Below are 19,519 nucleotides of genomic sequence, written 5' to 3'. Positions count from 1 at the left end.
CCAACCTCGCGCAGCTAGCGCACGGCCCCGCCCCTACCCCGCTATTGGTCAAACCGAGACCATCGGGGAGGCTCCACTCCTTTCGAGACGCGAGATAACCAATCAGCGGTCTCCGCTGTCGACCCTAAAAAAGGGCATGGCGGCTCCTCCATTGGCTGGCAGTTATGCCACGCCTTCAGCCGCTCATTGGCTCGCGCGGCTCGCAATCTTCTCCCTTCTGCCCTTTGATTGGCCCGTTCTCAGGCCTCGGGAGACGGCCGAGGGCCCGCCCCTCGCGCTAAGCAGACACTGACGAAGATGGGATTGGTTGCGGGAGGGATCTGCCGCTTTTCATTGGCCGCCGCGCGGCGGCCGCTCAGGGCTGGTGACGTCGACGTGACGACGCAGCGAGCGGCCTGGCCTGCTTCCCAAGATGGCGGCGCGCAGAGCGCGGGGGCCGCGCTGTCGTTAGAGGCTCTACGCTCCGCACCGCTCCGCTGTCCCGCGCGAGGCCTGTGAGTGAACCTCGTGGGCTCACGGCGGGCGGGAGTCCGGTCCTGAGGTACAGGACGGTGGGGACATAACGCGGGCACCGGGAGCCGCTCCGTGCGGGGGAGCCGGGTGAGAAGGCCGCTCCCCGAGGAGGGGTGTGAGGGGGACGTGAGGGGAGATCTGAGGGCTCGGCGGGGCCGGCGGGGCCGGGGGCTGCGGCTTTGGGGCGCCCCGAGGTGGGTGAGGGTGCACGGGGGGGCGGTGCGCTCGGAAGTGTTTCGGGCTGTGCACGCGGAAGCGCCTTGGTCTCTGACAGAAGCGGGCCCGGCTCGTTAAAGAGCTCATTAAGAGTCGCGGTCACGCGTGAGGAGGAACTGTAACGGCCGCAGAGCCGTCAGCTTGGGGTGAGTGAGGTGCGAGCCTGTGTGTGTATGACAGCAGTTTGACGGCTCTGTCAGCGGCACGAGGAGACGGGGAGGACCTTCAGAACAAACTCCTTCTTTCCGATAAACTTTTCCAGATTGAGACTGAAAGACTGTTGTTTTGGCTTTGTGTTTTGTTTTTTTTTCTTCTTTTTCTCTGGTCGTTCATTGGTCCTGTCATCCGTTTGCACAATGGAAACATCTGGAAAATCATCTGATTTTAACAGGATTTTAACCTGCATCTTCCTCTGACTGTTTTGCTTGGAGGAAATCTGTTGTATCAGATTTTAATGGGCATTTGTCAGTGGAGGCCTTTGCCAGTGACCACGTGCATGGTAATTTGGGCACGGTATCTGTAGATTATTGAATTATAGTAAAAAGAGACTCATACCAGAACAAAATAAGGGCACCCATGCAGTCTCCCTTTCCTCTATAAATTATGGAAGGGCTGAACACCAGTCACAACTGCAGAGCTTTGTGCTGTCTGTATGCATACATGAAGTGCTGATCAACACACTCTGACTGTAATTTGCGATTGATTTTAGGTGGCACATTACCATACAGACTTAATGCCAATTGTCTTGATCTTCATATGTGAAGAAACATGAACCTGTACTGTTTTTTCTTCAAGTAACTCAAGTGCAGATCACTCAAGGAAGGTTATAGCCAAGTGTTGTAACGTTCTCAAGAGATCCACTGGGTATTTCAATTGCCTTTCACGCTGACTAATGCATGTGTCCTTGTTATGAAGAGTGATCTGATTTCCTCTCCCTCTCTCAGTTGCTCAAATCTTACTGCTACCATCACTAAATTGTTTGGTATTTTTCTTGTTTTGTGGATAAAATAATTTAAAGTTGTTCTACAGAAAAGTAGCTGGTACCTTTGATAAAACATTGTTGAAGTTTCTCCGTCAAAGAATAGCAAAAATAATCATCTCTGTGTCTAGTCTTTAATTTGGATTTACAATATGTGGGGAAAATGAGAACACTGTTAAATACTACTTATGTTTAAGCATGGAAAAAGAGTCCCCTCCATCTTAAAATAAATTCTTTTTGCTTTTCTTAAAGGTTCTGAAGCTGCTACCCAGAAACTTCTGAAAACTTATCAAGCAAGAACAGTTCTGTTTTAATAAATGAAGGAGAATAAAGAAAATTCCAGCCCTTCTGTAAACTTGGCAAATCTGGACCATACAAAGCCATGTTGGTACTGGGATAAGAAAGATTTGGCACATACACCTTCACAGCTTGAAGGGCTTGATCCAGCCACCGAGGCACGGTACCGCAGGGAGGGTGCCAGGTTCATATTTGACGTGGGAACGCGTTTAGGGCTGTATCCTTCAAACTCCTGATCGAGTGAAAGGTGTCGAGGAAAGGGAGTTTTAAGAATGAAATACTGCAGACTAGGTGTAGTTAGTTGTTCAAATGTTTCTTCGTTGTGAATCAAAATCTCTTTGAGTGTTATTCCACAGTTTTAGCCATTCATGATAATCAAGGTGTCTGAACCCTTTTGGCAATAGAGAAGCAAGGGAGCACAGTCTTGTCCATTATGGATATTCTGACAGTTACCAGATATGGTCTCTTACAGCAACAAATTGCAACAAATTGAGAAAACAAGATTTCTCAAACTTTGAATTCTGTGTTCATTTTTATACATATAGATTTTACCTTTGCAGATTCTAACCTGTGATCCATCGCCTTTCTCCCCATTTTTTTTCCTATAGGTTGGGATTTACAACATTGTACACGTTAGTTATTTCTCCCCATTGTCTCACTCTCATGGATACCACTTTTTGATTCCTGTATTCCTGTTACTTCTTTTAATTTAATGAATTCTTTGTTCAATAAATCTGGATGAAGTTAAATTTTACATTTCTTCTGGCAGAGTAGGGAGCCTGTTGAGATTGAAGTTGTATTTGTAGGTATGAATATTTAGTAACTATTTTCTGCAGTAACATTTTCACGTGAAGTGACACTCACACAAAGTGATACTTTTGTTCCTGTTTGTATCTGCGTCTGCTTTTGACCTTTTTTGAGGCGGGTGGGTCTTTCGTGCAGATGACTGCATGGTTGTAATACGGATTTTTTTCTTACTTTCAATAAATGCTTTAGGTATCAACTGCATCTGGACTGAATTTACACAGTTCTAAGCGGGGTTGTGGCTTTTAATTGCAGTGTTCTTTAGCCAGTCACTGAATGGACAGTTTCTTGTGATACTTGATGCATCAGAGTGTATCTTTTCTGTTGTGTATGTTTGGTTTTATATTTGTTCTATGAGTTGCTTGAAGTTCCTTATCCTACATTACAGACACTATGATACTCTAGCAACAGGAATAATTTATTTCCATCGGTTTTATATGTTTCATTCATTCAAACAGTTCCCAAGATATGTAAGTATTTATGATATTGATTACATAGTACTCTGACTGTGTGAAGGATTGTCTGTCTGAAATGACTACAAGCCACAAGTCAGGATGAACTTTTAATCTTGTAGTCACAACAGCTCCTGCTTGTTCACACATATTTTGTGGTTGGAATTTTGGTAATGTCTTGCTGATGCTTTACTGGCACTGCTGAAACAAGACAAATTCTGCTTTGGGTCTCTAACCAAGAAGTAATGTTCCATAAATAGGCAGTACTCCAAATTCTGTGTTTTTCTTTGAGAATGAAAAGCTTAAATTAGCTCTACAATAATATTAGATTATTAGAATATTATATATATATTATAATATTAGAAAGTAATATGCTTATTAAATCTTTTCTGGGAAACTTACCACATATCTGTTATTGGAAACTGACAGTGCTTTAATAATACTGTACTGTATTGATTATGCAGACAACTCTTTGAAAGCACTTTTGTTTTTTAGGTGACAGGAGCCTGCTGTCTCTTCCTGGCAGGAAAAGTTGAAGAAACACCTAAGAAATGTAAAGACATAATTAAAACAGCCCGTAGCTTGCTAAATGATGTACAGTTTGGACAATTTGGAGATGATCCAAAGGTAAAAAATACTCACGATGAGCTTGTTTTTATCCCATTGTTCCCAGCAACATGATACGCCTTAAAACACTGGTTGGTTTTCAGTTGTTCCAGGTGTCATGTTCAGCATGCATTTGTGTCTCTATTGGGTAAAGTAGTAATAATGAAAATCATTCTTGCTAATAGAGGTAGTTCTTGCTAATACAAGTGAAGACTACTGCAGTAGATGTTGATATAAAAAGATTATATTTGATTTCACGTGAATTGGTGTTATTCTGCGATTTAAAATAAATCTGGAGTTGTGCTCAGAGCTAGAAATGGTGTCAGGACATAATTACACTGGGAAAGCTAAACATGGTTTTAGGAAAGAACTGATTGCAAATCTCAAGTCAAATACGAGAGCATCATCTCAAATGCATTAAGGTTCCTGTTTAGAATACTTAGCTTAGCAAACCAAGCTTCTCTCAAAATTGTTGCAAATGGTGTATTGTAAATGCGGGGAACATCTTAAACGAGGGAGATATGGTGGAAGTTTACCTTTTTCTTTTGGTTTTGAATATTGGGCAGTTTTATGCCATATCTATTTCAGTTCTGTGTTCCATGTAGGAAAAGGAATTTAAAACTCTACTTCTGCCCTTCTGCCCCAAGTAAATATGAAGAAAAGGTATTTGGGTTTGAAGGAGTGTTTAAGTTGGAAAGGTTTCTGTTATCCTTGGAGACAAACCCTGATCAAGCAAAAGCACACAAACGTGTTTGTATAGAGATGCTCTGTAGTCATACTTTATACCAGCATAAAATATTTGTGAGTAAAAGAGGGAATAATATTGTGGTTACTTTGTTGCATGTTGTAGGAAGAAGTGATGGTCCTTGAAAGAATCTTACTACAAACAATAAAGTTTGATTTGCAAGTGGAACATCCATACCAGTTCCTTCTCAAGTATGCTAAACAACTCAAAGGTAAAATGCTACAGGGTGAGCAAGTGCTGCCTGTTCTTCATTTCTGACACTGTACTTACATTAATAGTGCAAATGTGTTATTTTCCAAACTATTTTCTTTTCTGATAAATTTATTTATTATTATTTATAATTTTTTTACTTCTTCTGGTTGTCTTTCAGGAGACAAAAATAAAATTCAAAAGCTGGTTCAAATGGCATGGACATTTGTCAATGACAGGTGAGATAGAACCGGGGAACATTTTGAAAGTTTAATAGTTACTGTTGGTTACTTTATTCTCTGTTTAGGTATTTCTTGTCTGTTTCTTTGCTTATTATATATTTTCTGATCACAACGAGGGCAGCTGAGTTATTTCTTGATGTAGGTATTTTTTACTTATTTACAATGGTAGTTTCATTGAGCAGAGCATCTAGGACAACTGCAGAAACAGTCCATTGAAACTTTGACATTTTATGGGAATGATTTAATGTTACAGTAAAGGAGGGGAGGAGAGAGGAGAGGAGAGGAGACGGGACGAGAGGAGACGGGAGGAGAGGAGAGGAGAGGAAAAAAAGAAAAGATGTTTATTGAAAAGATGAACACAGATCATAGCAGAATCTGGCTTCTTGCCCAGCCTGCCTGTTCTGTTCACTGCAGGGGAGTTGGGCTAGATGGCGTTTAAGAGTGCCTTCCCACTCCAAAGATCCTGTGAGCCCAAATACACTACTGGATTGCAAAACAGAGGGTGCCAGCTATATTCTCCCAAGTTTTGTGTACTAACCTACTTGGGATTATGTGGAGTTTATAAATTCTTAATTATCCCACTAGCTTTCAGTCATCTGTAGCCTACTGGAGAGAAAATTGCTTTAAACTGCTGTGTAGGATACTATTTTGGTGCATTTAAGGAGATAGTAATGAATAGATGAGTGAACTGGCAGGAACTTAGCTGGCTAGTTCCTATGGGGGAGAAAAAAGAAACAGAAATTTGTAATTTAGTATTAAAAAGCAGTGGCTTTGATTATGACATGAATGTACTCAGTTACTATCTAATATTATCAGTTAGTTTAGCATTAGCTTTGACAAAGGCTATTCAGGAGATAACCTCTTAGAGTTTGTATGGTTTGAAAACATCCGTCCTGCTTGCTTGACAGATTGCCTCACAATTTCATGCCAGCTGTTCTATTTTTTTAGTATTTTTAGTTTTCTGGAGAAACGTTTGGAAAAATCTAAAATCCAATTTGAGCATTGATCCTTAACCAGTGAAAATCAGTGACAGTAGCAATGAACATGAATACTCTGTTTAGTTAACACTACAGGTGAGACTGCTCTGCAAGCTGACTGCCTGCCATGCACGTAATGCTGCCTGTTCCACTCCTGTGTAGTGTTAGTTTTTCAGTTTTTGAACTCCAAACTCAGCAGAGTGTGGTGCAGTGCTTCTGCGAGCATCTGCTCTTTGTATTATGTATGTCTGAAATTGCTGTGGTAAAAGACAGCATAGAGCAGGAGCAGCTTGGATTTGTAAACTCATTGCTCTTAGGTGGCTGTTTCTAGGTTTCTCCATTGAATTTGTCAGGGATGTTCAAGTGTGGTGGGACTTGATACCGTTAGCTATGGCTGTCGTACATTCCAGTTCTGTTTGTTTTTTCTGTGCCAGTCTCTGCACTACTCTGTCACTGCAGTGGGAGCCTGAGATCATTGCTGTTGCAGTTATGTACTTAGCAGGCCGCCTGTGTAAGTTTGAAATACAGGAGTGGACATCAAAACCAATGTACAGACGATGGTGGGAGCAGTTTGTCCAGGATGTTCCTGTTGATGTTCTGGAAGGTATGACAAACGCTTGCCAAAACGAGAGGAGTATTTCTTTTCAGTGTGTGATCTAGATCATGAGCAAATGCAGATTGCTTTCTTTATGGGCCTTTAATGTTATGTCCTAACTAGATTTTTAACTGAACTTTTAAATGACGATTTTAGTTTGGTTATCATGCTTTGGCTTCTGATTAGTATTTGCTTTACTAATTATTTAATTTGTTCAGTTTATAACACAGCTAATTAGCTGTTAATCTATGATGTGTTGTTTTGGTGTGGGTGTTTGTTTTTAGTTATTATTCCTTTTCTCCACATTTTTAAATAAGCAGTTCTGTGAGCACTGGAACTAATGCAACCTCATTTCTAGCAAATTGTGCTAGGGTTGCAGTCACCAAAGTTTATTTTCAGTAAAAAGCTTAGTTGATGATGAAATGTTAAGTGTACATTTGTACATTGTGAGTCTATAATAATTCGGTTTTATTTTTCTTTCTTTTTAAAGACATCTGTCACCAGATCCTGGATCTGTACTCACAGGGAAAACAGCAGATGCCTCATCATACTCATCAGCTACAGCAGCCACCATCTCTTCAGTCTACACCTCAGACACCTACAGTACAACAATCACAGCAGCCACAGGGTTCAGAGCAATCACAGACTCAGCAGCAAAAAGAGTCACAACAGTCAACACAACAACAGCAGCAGCAGCAGCAGACACAAACACAGCAACCTAAAAAGCCTTCTCCCCAGCCAAGTCCTCCTAGGCAGATTAAAAGACCAGCAGTAAGTTTAACATTGAACTTCAACTTGCATTTTATTTTTGAGCTCATTTGATGTCACTTTTATTTAGAGGCTGTGTTGTGCAGCAGATGTTTGCTTTAAGAATCAGCCTCTTCATTAATTTTTTATGGTAGACTTCTGTTAGTTATGTGGCAATTAAGTTAGCATAGAACAGTCTTGACAGTTTTGGCATACCATATCCTCATTTCACTTGAGGCAGAACCAAGTGGACAGACATGTAAGTCAGCATCAACTACTAAGGTTCGTGGTTCTGTGCCATCTGAATTAGTTGTGTTGTTACTGAGCAAGCTTAATTAAGGGAAGGTCTCTATTTTGTACTTCATCTACCTCGTGATTGAAAATAAGGAATGTCACAACCAATAGAATAATACTGTAAGTACTCCATTTGCTTTTCTGTAGTCATCAACTCCAAACAAAGCTTAAAAACATTTAGCTGCACTTTTGGTGTCTAAGCTATGAAAAAGATAACTGAAGTGTTACTCAAACATTTTTGCTTGTTCATAGCAAGAGGAGTGTTTTCAGAAATAAAGTGATTGAAAGAAGTCTATTGAGGAAGTAAGTTTTGTACAACTTTCACAGCTTTAGCTCTAACTTGTTTTAAATAATCTTTGCTCAAAATAGAACAGATGTCAAGAGGGAAAAAAAAAAAAGAAGCAGCAAGAAGTGGAAATAGAGAACTGCTGGTGGAGGGTTCGACTGGGTGATCTTGCTGGCCTTTTCCATCCTTGGGAATTCTATGATTGTATGAATTGGATTTGTGAAACATCTTCATGGTAGCTGCCTCCTAAAAAAGGGAAAAGTGATTTTCTAAAGCCTTGGTGTTATACCAGTTAAATATAACAAGGTATAGCCTACTTCTAGATAAAGAAATTGAATGTTGTTGCACTGAATACTAGCTTTAGAGTTGTTCAGGTAGAAAGCTGATTAAATACGTTCAAGTGCTTGAAAACTGAGAGAGCATGATATGATATCATACAGATGATATGTATTGGTTTCCATGCGTTGTCTACTGTCAGCACAAATTCTGCTTGGTTTGTTGGGCAGGGAACTCTTTTCTTACTTTTATTCAGCAAAAATGTGTAGGATAGTTTGGCACATTAGAAACCATAGAAAACGATTGGGATTTCTCTGTGTCTCCATCCCAACTGAAATTTTTTAGGATTGCTAGTTCTAAAAATCTTCATTTACAGTGCTACTGATTACCCCCATCCTATGGATTAATGAAAATTAATGAGGGGACAAGAGCAGTTGCCTTTAGCATGAGCAGTATCTGTTGTTCTGTAGCAGTGCTCTCTGGTCCAGCCCTCAGAGCCCCTTAACTTCCCTTAAAGTCAGAGGTTGAGGTCCACCATATAATAATTAGGGAACTGAATAAACATGCAGATAAAAAGGTGAGTGTGATAGAGTGCAGACATCTGGAACAAGCATGCAGTGAAGCGTGACTACAGGACTTTGCTGTTTTGTGAGAAAAAGGAACTCAACGTTTCTCCAGGAAACAGTCTGGGAGAACAAGATGCGTTTGAATGATTTATTTGGTGCTTCTAAAATACACTTCGGTTGGGTGAACCATAAACCTTTTTAAAAATGTTTGCCTCCTTCTATAAATAGGGCTTTGCATGACATCTCCTTCACTTTGTTTAGAATATAAATACACTTCATTCCTGGGGGCTAGATTTTTCCATCTCCATGAACTCTTAGAACACCATTACTTTTTACCAAGCCAAGATATTTTCAAGCAGCTGAGGCATTGGCCCGTGACTTACAAGCCCGTGCTAGCTGCCTCAAGCATATGCACATACTCTGCATCTCTAGTGTTGAAGAGCACTTGAGTGTTCAGTTGATTACACTAAAAATATACTCGTGATCATTAGATATAGATGGTAAATTCAGTTTGATTTAAGTAAAAATTGTTAGTGAGAATGCTTTTAATGCTTGTACAAACAGCACTGAATGAGCAGTTCCATTATTTTGTGGATTAATCTTCTTAGGGATGTAGTAAGTAACAATTAGCACGCTAATAACAGTGAAGTTAACACTGGAATATCATGGCTGGGGCAATAGAAACTGCGGGGCAATACAAGGACAAAAAAAACCCATCTCTATTTTAGCAATTCCCATTTTTAGGGAAGTCATGTAAATTTTGGTAGGCTTTGGTTTTGTTGCTTCTTGCCTCGTTTTTTTCTTTAGCTTAAGTGTAGTTAAAACTTTGTCTTTCTGTCCCATGAACTGTTTTGTATTTGGCTGCAGTTCTTGTTCCATCCTTGTGGTTGTGGTGTGAGACTGAGTGACATGAGGCTAAGGTTGTCCTTAAAAAGTGGGGAAGCAGCCAGAAGGTGGCTACAGGGGAGTGTCTGTGAAAGCAGTACAAGTAGTCCTAAGCAGTCCTCGGGTACCTTTGGACAGCAGAAATCTCGAGAATGCTTGGCAGAATGAAGAGGAATTCACTGTTGTGATTGGAGTGCAGTGCCATTGCATTGTTCCTGAGGAAATGGAAATGTTGGGAACTGAGCAACAGTTGGTGAAGGTAGAACCATGAGAGCTAACAGTCCCTTGGAAAAAACACCCATTCATTCAGAAACTGTGTACCCTTCTAACTTTTATTCTACAAAAAAAAAAAAAAAACCACCAAGTTGTTTCGTGTTTTGCTTGCTTTTTAGAACTACAAAATCCTTTGTATTTTGCAGTGGTTGTGTCCACCTTTTTTCTTTTAATTTATTTACACAGGCCGTCTCTCCAAAAGAAGAAACAAAGACAGCAGGTAAATAAATGCAAATATTTGATTCCTTCCATTTCATGTAAACAGTGCAGCCTACACTATTTTAGTACAAATGTCACATCTTTAAGTGCACACTGAAAATAGTTAGTAGATGTTCCTAACTGCAAAACTTGTAGGAATGCAATGTAAGTGTGCCCCAGTGTCCCTTACATACTTCATTCAGAAGTCTTCTCACTAAACTTTGCAGCTCCCGACGTACAGCTGCATTCATCATCTGGAGCAGTGCTTCAGCAAGCTCTTGGGACCCTGAAATAACTGAAGCTGCTGTCTCTCTAATACCTGCTCTAATAAGTGTTCTGCTGGTAACGAGTGACATTTTTAATTGGTTGTCGGCGTGGCCAACAGTAAGAAGTATCTTTCACTGTTGCATAGAGTTGTATGACAGATGATAACTGCTAGAATGGGTATATGTGTGGGCTTTGGAAAATAGTGCAGAGCCACAGCTAATTAGGAACTTCCAAATGTTTTCCAGAACCACCACCGCCATCAAAAATACCCAAAATTGAAACCTCACATCCACCGATACCTCCTCCACATCCACCTCCAGGTAAGCTTTCATTTTCTAAAACACATTTGCTCTTGAAGTTATTCTTTCATTCATAGGGTTGTAGAGGTGGGGGGGGGGGAATGTGTTGCCTCAATTAAGCAGCTTGGCAGGAGAATGTGTCAGGTGGATAAGCACAGGAGTGAGTTTCATTTTGGCAGTGTAGGCATTTTCAGGTAGAAGCAAGAAAGTTATGATGGAAATAAGACCATCCTTTGTGGGCTGTAAAAACTTGCTTCCAGTGCCTTGACACATCAGCTACCCTTCCACTGACCCTTGAATATTACATAAATGTTTTACAGAGCATGGTCTGTAATGTAGCTGTAAGAGGGCCATGTCTAACAGAGCTACAAGAGAGAAAAACTATGCCCTGAATTATAGCAGGGACATCTCTTCCCCATTTGTTAAAAACTAATTAAAAATAAAGGGATTCTTCCAAAGATCATATTCATCCTTCCTTCCATTGTTGAATTTTGAAAGCACACCTTAAATCCAGAGCGAGAATGGCATTGGAGAAAAGGAGAAATTATTGCCTGTTATAATTTAGGAGTTCAAGTCCTGGTTATGGCAGGTACCACAGCCAGCATGCCCACCTCGTATTGTCTGCTTACACAGCTGTCCTGGCAAGCCATTTTGCTGTTAAAATGATGGCTGCTTAGATGAGGTAGATCCTTTTTAGGCAAGTAACTAACTCGTTCCCTTTCCTATCTGAAATTTTCTTCTTAACATTTGTTTATGTGGGCACATCGCTGCATAAGCACTGATATGCTGTAGCAGCCTTAGGCTCTTGCCTGTTCTCTGAGGAAACAGCTGTCGAAAGCTAAGAATATTTATTGACCAAATGAATAAAAGGACAAAATCCTGATCTCAAATCTCAATCTGGAAATCTCAAAATCTTGATTTGCTTTGTCAGTTTAGCTGTTGGATGTCACTGGAAACGATTGTCTGCTTCTACATAACTTCTTTTTTTCTAAATAACAAGCTGGGCGATGTGATTACATGTACACTTAAGGTGAACGTCAGAAGCCCCAAACCTTGTTGCTTGGGCAATTTAATACAGACTGTGTGACCCTACAGAGATGGTGCCATTAGGTTAGTCATCTTACTGTAGATTAGAAGGGAAATATGTTCTTATTTGAGGTCTGTTTAAAGCACATTCGTGGTGGAAATGGCCGAGTGTAATTCTGTAAGGATCTGACCTTCTTGTGGCCTCCTTCAGACTGTCAAACATTGAGCCCCCTGAAATGAATCAGTGGAGCAAGGCCGAGCAGATTTCATGTTCTAAGTAATCTCCAGCAATTTTTTACTTGCTTTTTTTTTGTTTAAAGACTTGAGACTTCAGCATGTATTGTCTCAGTACATGCCTTCACAGCGTGGGGGGCATGCCAAGTGCACAGCAATCCCAGGCCACCTCCCAGAGTATAAGAGGGCAGAAAGGGGAGGCATAGACAAAAGAAGGTGGAAGCTCTTCTCAGAACATCTTTGGTATCCCGGATCTCGGGACGTCTTAAAATCTGCCAGCTGTGATTCTGTCCTTCCAGTCAGCTGGTTGTAGAACAACATTCAGATGAAAAGAGCAGGAAGAAAGGAGAGCGTTTGAGAGTGGGAAAGGAAAAACTGACCTTGGTTCTTTGTTCTGCAGTTCAGTTATTTCCTAATGACAGAACAGGGTCTGACCGTGTACCATATGGCATTCAGAGGCTTAGGAAATGGTTGGTTGCTCTTTTGACGTAATAACTGGAAGGAAACACAAATGTGTTAAGAAGGTGTCGCCACCATAAATGACATTTTCCCTTCCAGAGCGCAAGCCGCCTCTGTCAGCCGCGGTTTCAATGGGAGAAGCAGAGCAATCCACTGCTGTGGACTCGGTCGATATGCCCAAGGTCCAGATCCCTCCCCCTGCTCATCCTGCCCCCGTACATCAACCTCCACCTCTGCCGCATCGGCCCCCGCCCCCGCCCCCCACCAGTTACATCACGGGGATGTCTACTACGAATTCTTACATGTCAGGGGAGGGTTACCAAAGCCTTCAGTCCATGATGAAAACAGAAGGACCGACGTACGGAGCTTTGCCACCGGCCTACGGACCGCCGACTCACCTCCCCTATCACCCGCACGTCTACCCCCCCAACCCCCCGCCGCCGGTTCCCCCCCCACCTCCTGCATCGTTCCCCCCTCCCAATATCCCACCTCCTACTCCTGGATACCCTCCCCCACCTACATACAACCCTAATTTCCCCCCCCCCAGGCTGCCTCCGACCCACGCGGTGCCACCTCATCCCCCACCTCCGGGGCTGGGAATGCCCCCAGCCAGTTATCCCCCGCCCACCGTTCCCCCGGGCGGGCAGCCGCCCGTGCCGCCTCCAATCCCTCCGCCCGGGATGCCTCCCGTGGCAGGACTCGGACGTGCTACGTGGATGAGATAGCATGAGGTGATGTGCACGGTATGTCCCTTTATGCTGAGTAGGCAGGAGTAGCTATAGCCAAAACCTACTTTGTAAAGACGAGGAGGAGAATTTGTATAATTTAGATGAAGAAATGAGACGGTGAAAGGAAAATTTAGCTGATCTGTTTGCAGTCTTGTTTATGGTGAGTTATATAGGCTTCTAGATTTTAATGAGCTTTGCAGTATCTATTCTAACTTTATACATTTGTCTTAAGTTTAAATTGTCTGAGTTATTCCAGCACTGGATTACTTTGTACTAGCAGAAATGTTAACCAGCCATATTGGCTCAATTATATCAGTAAGAAGTAAATTTCCTTCTAGAAATCAGTGCCTATTTTTTGAGTATCAGAATAGCCAGATACCATGAAATTTCATCTATGAGAAGAAACTTCATTTTTAGTAATAATTAAAAACACCACAATGTCGAGCATAAAAGCTACTTTATTTAAAGAGAGATTCTGAATGCTGACTGACTGGAATCGTTTAGAGGTGTTCGCCTTGCTGATATTTTCGTTTTGGAATGTAGTGGTATCTTAAAGTATTGTTACGTTTACACCTATTTGCAAATTCCTGTACATAATATATATATTTTCTAAGTGTGAAAGTCTGAATGTAACGACCTGCTGTGATGTCCGTCCTGGTTATAAACGGGACTAACCCCATTCACATCCACGCAAATAAAACCGGTTCTGAATTGAGTGGGTTCCTGGTGTTCCTCGCAGCATGGAGCGGCGCTCCGCCTCACCAACGTCTCCCAAGTCTCATTCAGCGCTTTATTGAACACCAGCGGCTTTTACCTTACTGGACTGGAAGCATACACTAGCACAATCAATCTCGTACTTCATTTTTACTAAAATATTTCAGATGAATGTTTTACACACATTATTATCAAAAGAATCTGTACTAATACTTTCCGTCCCCAGAAAAGCCAGAGTGGTTCCGTAACGGGTAAAAACGCGTGCTAAGCTCTAAAGAGTTTCGCTATGTACACAACAGCAGGCGCCAACTGTTCCAGTTCTGTGTAATTCATATACAGAAAATAGGGCTGTAAGATCACGGCTTGAACAGAAATCAAACTCCAAACTGAGTTCTAAAGCAGCACAAATAGACTTTCCCCACATTATGAAAAATATACAATTTTATCACTTTACAGTCATGCACTCGGTTGGAAAAAGATCAGTAGTACTCTTCCCCCACAGTCTCTAAAAAGATAAAAGGTCACTTTAACACCGGTTGGTTCCAATAGCTCCTGTTTGGATAGAAACGTGCCGTCCTCAGACGAGGCTGTACTCAGCAGTGCGTCCGAGGGCGCCGAAGCCGCTTTGACCACCGCATCTCAGTTGCTCCAACAAACATCATGGATTCCTTTCACTTCCCTTAAGCAAGCAAAGTGCATTTGCAATTGCTGGATGCTTTCTTTGCTACAGGAGCACAGAAGCCGGGGCTTCCAGCCAGAGGAAGTTACCTTCAACGGCCGCTATTTCAAGGGAGGCTCCCCTCCAAACTGAAAACTTGTGCATCGTGGAGTTTAAACGTGCAGACAATCCATCTTTTCAGACAACTGAAGGTTTAGCATCCAAGTCATCCTGCAAAGTCATGGAGCGACGCTTTCATCTGGGAAGATGCTTCATAGCTCAAATGGAGTTCAGTACGAAGAGCAGCAAGCCTAAGTATCCTCACCTAACACCCTGATGTTTTGTGCACTCTCACGTTCAGCAAACTCAACACGTATCTTGCACTGGAAATCTATGCTGCCAAACAGAATCACCACAAAAACCACTGTCACTCTAAGAGTAGCAGAGGCTGGACTACTGGCTCCCTGGGAATGGGCTCTTTTGGTTTTGCAGCACTACTGGGCCTCAACCACGGCACCGTTTCCCTTGGAGGTGAGCTCTGCAGGTGGAACAAAACAGGCTTTGCTTAAAGTACAAAGTGATACAGGGAATACTTGAGTGAGAGCTACATGGCTGGCAGGCAGTAAGCTGATGAGCAGAGCTCCTGTCTCGTTGAAAGGACTCGGTAGTCTTAATATAGGCCTAAAATAGCAAGCACGTCATCAACACAATTAACACCCTGAAAGTGCTGGCAACGTTTGTGTTGTTTGAGTTAAAATTCACTGACGAAACTTAACTTTGTTCCCAATATGCTTAGATTCTCTGCTTAATCCAGAGATTAGATGCCACCAAAATTAAAGTGGGCTTTCAAGCAGATAGAAGCTAAAGTAACCCTCTGTTACTCATTCTGTGCTAAGGGAGAACGATGCAGCTCATTTGCATCGCCTTTTCCAGTACAAAAAGACACAAATTTTACAGGACAAAGAAACGTAATCAAAGGTGACCAGAAACTGGAGGTTAAAACACAAAGCAAGAAGGAGGAATTCAGGATGCTCCTGCTGATGGCACACCTCAAAGGGGAGACACAGTCCTGAAAACTATGCTGGGTATAAACATCACTAGAGTTAAAGTAGCAAGTATTTGCTGCCTGAGCAATAGTGAGAAGTAAGCTCACGGTGTGTGGCATGGATGTGTGCTCTGGGGAAGGTTCTTGTTCTTGATTTTATTTTTTTTTTTTTTTGTTCTACTTTAATTCCTGCACTGAATAATGAGGGTTATTGGTTAGCATGAATGTTGGTTGTATTCTGGCTCTATTTTGGTGGGTTACAGATCTAGGCTCTGACACCACAAATTCCCTGCCCAGACAGCTACACTAATACCATGGCAGCAATTATGTTTCCTCTCTTGCAGCACCGGCCTCTTGCTACTGTATACCTGTGCCCCAGATTCATCAAGTAGCACAAGTCAAGGACTCAGCTGGTGGAGCAAATTTAAGAGGAAGAACCTGTCTCACTCTCATCCATCTGCAGCTGTGACAGCCCTACAGAGGATGAGACAAAAGTAACAGTGTCTGAGGTCATTACATCTTTGAACTCATCACTAAAACTGACGCAGCTTTTGGAGAGGAGGCTTTGATCTTTACACGTATCTGTCTTTAACATTATTTTACACAAATGAGTCTAAGAACCAAGTTCAGCTTCCTTGGACTATTGGGAAATGAGAAAGAACACAATGAAATACAAGGACTGGGGCAGTGATAGCTTGGAAAAGAGGGGGTGAGGTTCCAATTCTAACAGCTATACGAGCGGTACTCCACAATAACAAAATAGAAGTCCCGTTGTTTCATATACAACCATTGGAAGAAGAAAAAACCCACTTGTTTTGGTTCATTAACAAAAATAAAGCTTCAGTAGCAGGAAGTAGCCTCACCTGACAGCTGTGTTTATTGAGTTTTAATCAGCTCTGCATGGTTGTTGTTGGGTTACCTCTCACAGTAACCAACAGAGGCGAGGGATCCAGCAAGAACGTTAAAAAAAAAATACCCAAATCTTCCACACGTGAAAGATGAGCTGCTCTTGAAGATACCACGAAAGCCATAAGCACTGCTGGGACGGCAGTTTCTGCTGAATTACTCAGTAGTAAAAGCTTTACAGGAAAAGTGTTGCCATATGTGTAGGGAATACTGGTGCGTGGCTAAGTGATTCAGTTCATTCACATTACAACTGCAGAAATCTCATTTGTTGAAGAAAACCAGTTCATTAACAGCTCACACGGCGCCTCAGCCTCCTCCTTACGCCTGCGTGGTGAGCACCACCGCACAACGTACGCAGTGGGGCCAGTGCTTCAGCTCACCTCTCAGTGCTCCACGTGAAAATGGTTCTCTTTCATTGTTCACAACGAGCTCTTCCAAAAACCTGCTCAGGAGCCCGGCAGCATGAAGATGGGGGATTCACACTGTCCCACCAGGCGCTGCCTGGAGCTGCTAACCTAGCTACGAGTCGCTGACAAGCAGGTGGGCAGGAGTGACACAAACTGTGACTTCTCCATGGGTTAAGGGTTCTTCTTGTTCGTCTTCAAAATGCTCTCAAGGTAGTTAATTCTAAAAACAGACCATACAACAAAGTGGGTTTGAACTACAATACAAATGATGCAAGTCTGGTATCGTTGGATGGTTACCCATTGAACGCCAGTTCCAGAGCACCACGGCCTGCACATCAGGCCTTTAGCTGCCGTATTTACACTATTGACAGTTACAAAAAAAGCCAAAAAAAAAAAAAAAAAAAAGGAGACCCTGAAAAAACTCAACCCCAACTCCCAAAGAACAGGCAGCCACAAACAGTGAGCTCTGCCTCTCGTAGGCTTCACAGAATCACTCCCAGCCCGTGGGATAGCACTCCTACAACGGCCCCTTGAACTGGTTTCCCGACAGATGTTGCCTGATGGAGGGCTTGGAGCTCGCAGCATCACCCAGCTTTCGCCAGACAACCTGTAAGGAAAGCATAGAGGGTGGGGAGAGAAAATCAGGAATTAAAAATCAAAGGCTGGTGGTGCGTCATAGCAGCCATAGCTTACTATCAGGATCTGTGAGTTCCCAGAGCCAGGCTGTAATTGTCAGCACGGCCACCGGGTGGTCCCCATGCACCACTTTCCACGGGGAAGCCATCGATGTGTTTTTCTAATTAGACTCTCAAAATTAGAACCATTTTTGCCTGGGGTAACAGCATAAAGCAAATACAGTAGGTTCAGAAGCGAAGTTCAATGGTAGGTCAGCCCTGTCATGCTCACTGAAATTACGTTACCGTGAGCAGAAAAGATAATAAAGGAGATGTAGTTAGAATTATTCACAAAGGATTTTCTCAAAGCACACATTTTAGCCCTGGATACCGCTGGGGTGAGTGGGGCTACTTGTAAAAAACACGAAACTGCAAAGTGCTTTACAGCTGTCTGGAGTCTACATCAAGATAAAACGTACAGGAAAAGCAGCTGATGAGAGGCAGCTATAAATTAGGCTGTTTGTGAGCATGAAGTTACTATGCTTTCCCTTCCCTCTGCCCGGATAAGAGGAGATGTGGCATTAAGCAGAGAAAACATCCCAAAAATCAGACCCCGTTCAGTCCATGCTTGGCTTTGCCTACAGGGATCCAGCAGCTCAAGTGAAGGACCTCAGCCCTTGCCATGGATTGTGGCAGTGATTCAGCTCTGTATGGTGCATGCGTGTTGCTCACACCTCTTTGAGGATTGATGTGATTTTTCTCTTCCACTAAACATTTTCCTTGCGGTTTGCATGCAAGGAAGTGCCGTCTTTGTTCTTTCTGCCTCCCATTGTAGCCATAAACCAACATACAACAGCAGTACCATCCCTCCGAATGCTGTAGCACTGTCTTGTCACCACAGCAGTTCTGTAAGACCCCACTGCAAGCGATTTCAGAATTTAAAAGGAAGATTAGGCTCCTTTCTGCTGCTGTGAGCTACAAAACAGTGCCACTCGTGCTGACCTCCGGCACGGACTTCTAAAAGAGAAGGCTTCGTGAGCATTCCCCTCCCTGCTGCGGGAGCTGCTGCTACTGTCAGACAGCAAATCCCCCTCTGCACATGACATGCAGCTCGAGCCCTGCTCCTGCAGAAATCTTTGTTCAAAGCCAAAACGCTGCCAAGGTGCTTTGAAGCTGGGGGTGGTGGCCCAGCAGCAGACACAGAGAGCAGGCTTTGGGGATGAATGCTCCCTGTACAGTATGGGGTAAGCTCAGTTTACAGTGTGGTTGCCAAACCAGTTAGCGGTGCTAAAAGAAACCCACACACTGTAAGGCTGCTCAGTGGTTTCAAACAAGAAGAGTCTCCCTCTGATGTCACGTCTCATGGTTTAGGCTCAAAGCCATTCAAGCTGCACGGCTTTGAATGCAGCAACCAATTGCTGCTCAGCCCAAAAGGAATCCCTGCAGGCACAGTTGGAGTAAGCTGCAAACAGGACTCTCATAGCCAGGGAGAGCCCTCTGCAGGGCTCGTGGTTGGCCAGAAAGTCACTGCCTTTAAGGCAGCAGAGGGGGAAGTATCTGCTGAGCAGTGGCTGCTCGGTGCATTCGGGTTACTGACACCCAAAGCAGCCATCAGCAGAGCCCAACCCTCCTCTGCTGCCTGTGGCTCTCATATCAAACTGGGTTTGTATGCAGACCAGTGCTCCCCGTGCTTACAACAAAAGAACACAAAAGACAGCGCTAGAACTCCTGCATGCATTCTTACATTGCACATTTCACGAACGATCGCCTTCTCCTTTTCACTCAGGTCTTCTTCATAGTTGTCCTGCATTTGCCTATCCAAATTTTCATGGACCTCTAGGACCTAGAAAAAAAATATTACAAAGTATTGTAATGAATATAATGTTGAGTGTCCTCAGCAACATCTCAGCATCACAGAAGGGTTAAGACAGGAATGGATGTCTGGGGGTCATCTGGTCCAAGCTCCTGCTCCAGCAGGGCAACCAGAGTAAAGTTGCTTATGAGTAGTTAAATTAGCATAAT

General features: G+C 42.9%; 2 protein-coding genes across 3 annotated transcripts in view; one reads left to right on the top strand and one right to left on the bottom strand.

Annotated features, from left to right (window-relative positions):
• The first annotated feature begins 407 nt into the window (after positions 1-407).
• CCNK (cyclin K) lies at positions 408-13,868 on the top strand. Of its 2 annotated transcripts, none has more exons than XM_065750165.1 (11): positions 408-541; positions 1,961-2,168; positions 3,198-3,279; positions 3,757-3,888; positions 4,718-4,823; positions 4,983-5,040; positions 6,455-6,624; positions 7,106-7,386; positions 10,129-10,162; positions 10,653-10,727; positions 12,525-13,868. In XM_065750165.1, the coding sequence occupies exons 2-11, from the start codon at positions 2,026-2,028 to the stop codon at positions 13,148-13,150; spliced, it is 1,707 nt and encodes a 568-aa protein (XP_065606237.1). In that variant the 5' UTR covers positions 408-541; positions 1,961-2,025; the 3' UTR covers positions 13,151-13,868. The 2 variants fall into 2 exon arrangements, with proteins under 2 accessions (XP_065606237.1, XP_065606228.1); XM_065750156.1 differs by having other exon boundaries at positions 1,961-2,222.
• A 2,867-nt stretch (positions 13,869-16,735) lies between these two features.
• The window catches only part of CCDC85C (coiled-coil domain containing 85C), a 97,493-nt gene continuing 94,709 nt past the window's right edge, over positions 16,736-19,519 (bottom strand). The window contains exons 5-6 of the mRNA XM_065749850.1: positions 19,242-19,340; positions 16,736-17,490 (exon numbers count right to left, since the gene is read on the bottom strand). Coding sequence (XP_065605922.1) covers positions 17,401-17,490; positions 19,242-19,340 — 189 coding nt within the window. The 3' untranslated portion in view covers positions 16,736-17,400. The remainder of the gene's footprint in view (positions 17,491-19,241; positions 19,341-19,519) is intronic.

The sequence above is a fragment of the Cyrtonyx montezumae genome, unplaced genomic scaffold, assembly GCF_038088225.1.
Source record: "Cyrtonyx montezumae isolate F1298 unplaced genomic scaffold, pur_monq_1.0 scaffold_10, whole genome shotgun sequence".
Taxonomy (NCBI): domain Eukaryota; kingdom Metazoa; phylum Chordata; class Aves; order Galliformes; family Odontophoridae; genus Cyrtonyx; species Cyrtonyx montezumae.
The sequence above is the reverse complement of the archived record's forward strand: the minus strand, read 5'-3'. Positions and strand labels throughout refer to the sequence as shown.

What these genes read in the sequence shown, in the direction of transcription:
- CCNK (XM_065750156.1), top strand. Translation starts at nt 2,026, where the DNA reads ATGAAGGAGAATAAAGAAAATTCCAGCCCTTCTGTAAACTTGGCAAAT. An exon ending in GTGGGAACGCGTTTAGGGCT is followed by an intron (nt 2,223 to 3,197) that starts GTATCCTTCAAA and finishes CCTACATTACAG; the next exon opens with ACACTATGATACTCTAGCAA. An exon ending in TCAAACAGTTCCCAAGATAT is followed by an intron (nt 3,280 to 3,756) that starts GTAAGTATTTAT and finishes TTTGTTTTTTAG; the next exon opens with GTGACAGGAGCCTGCTGTCT.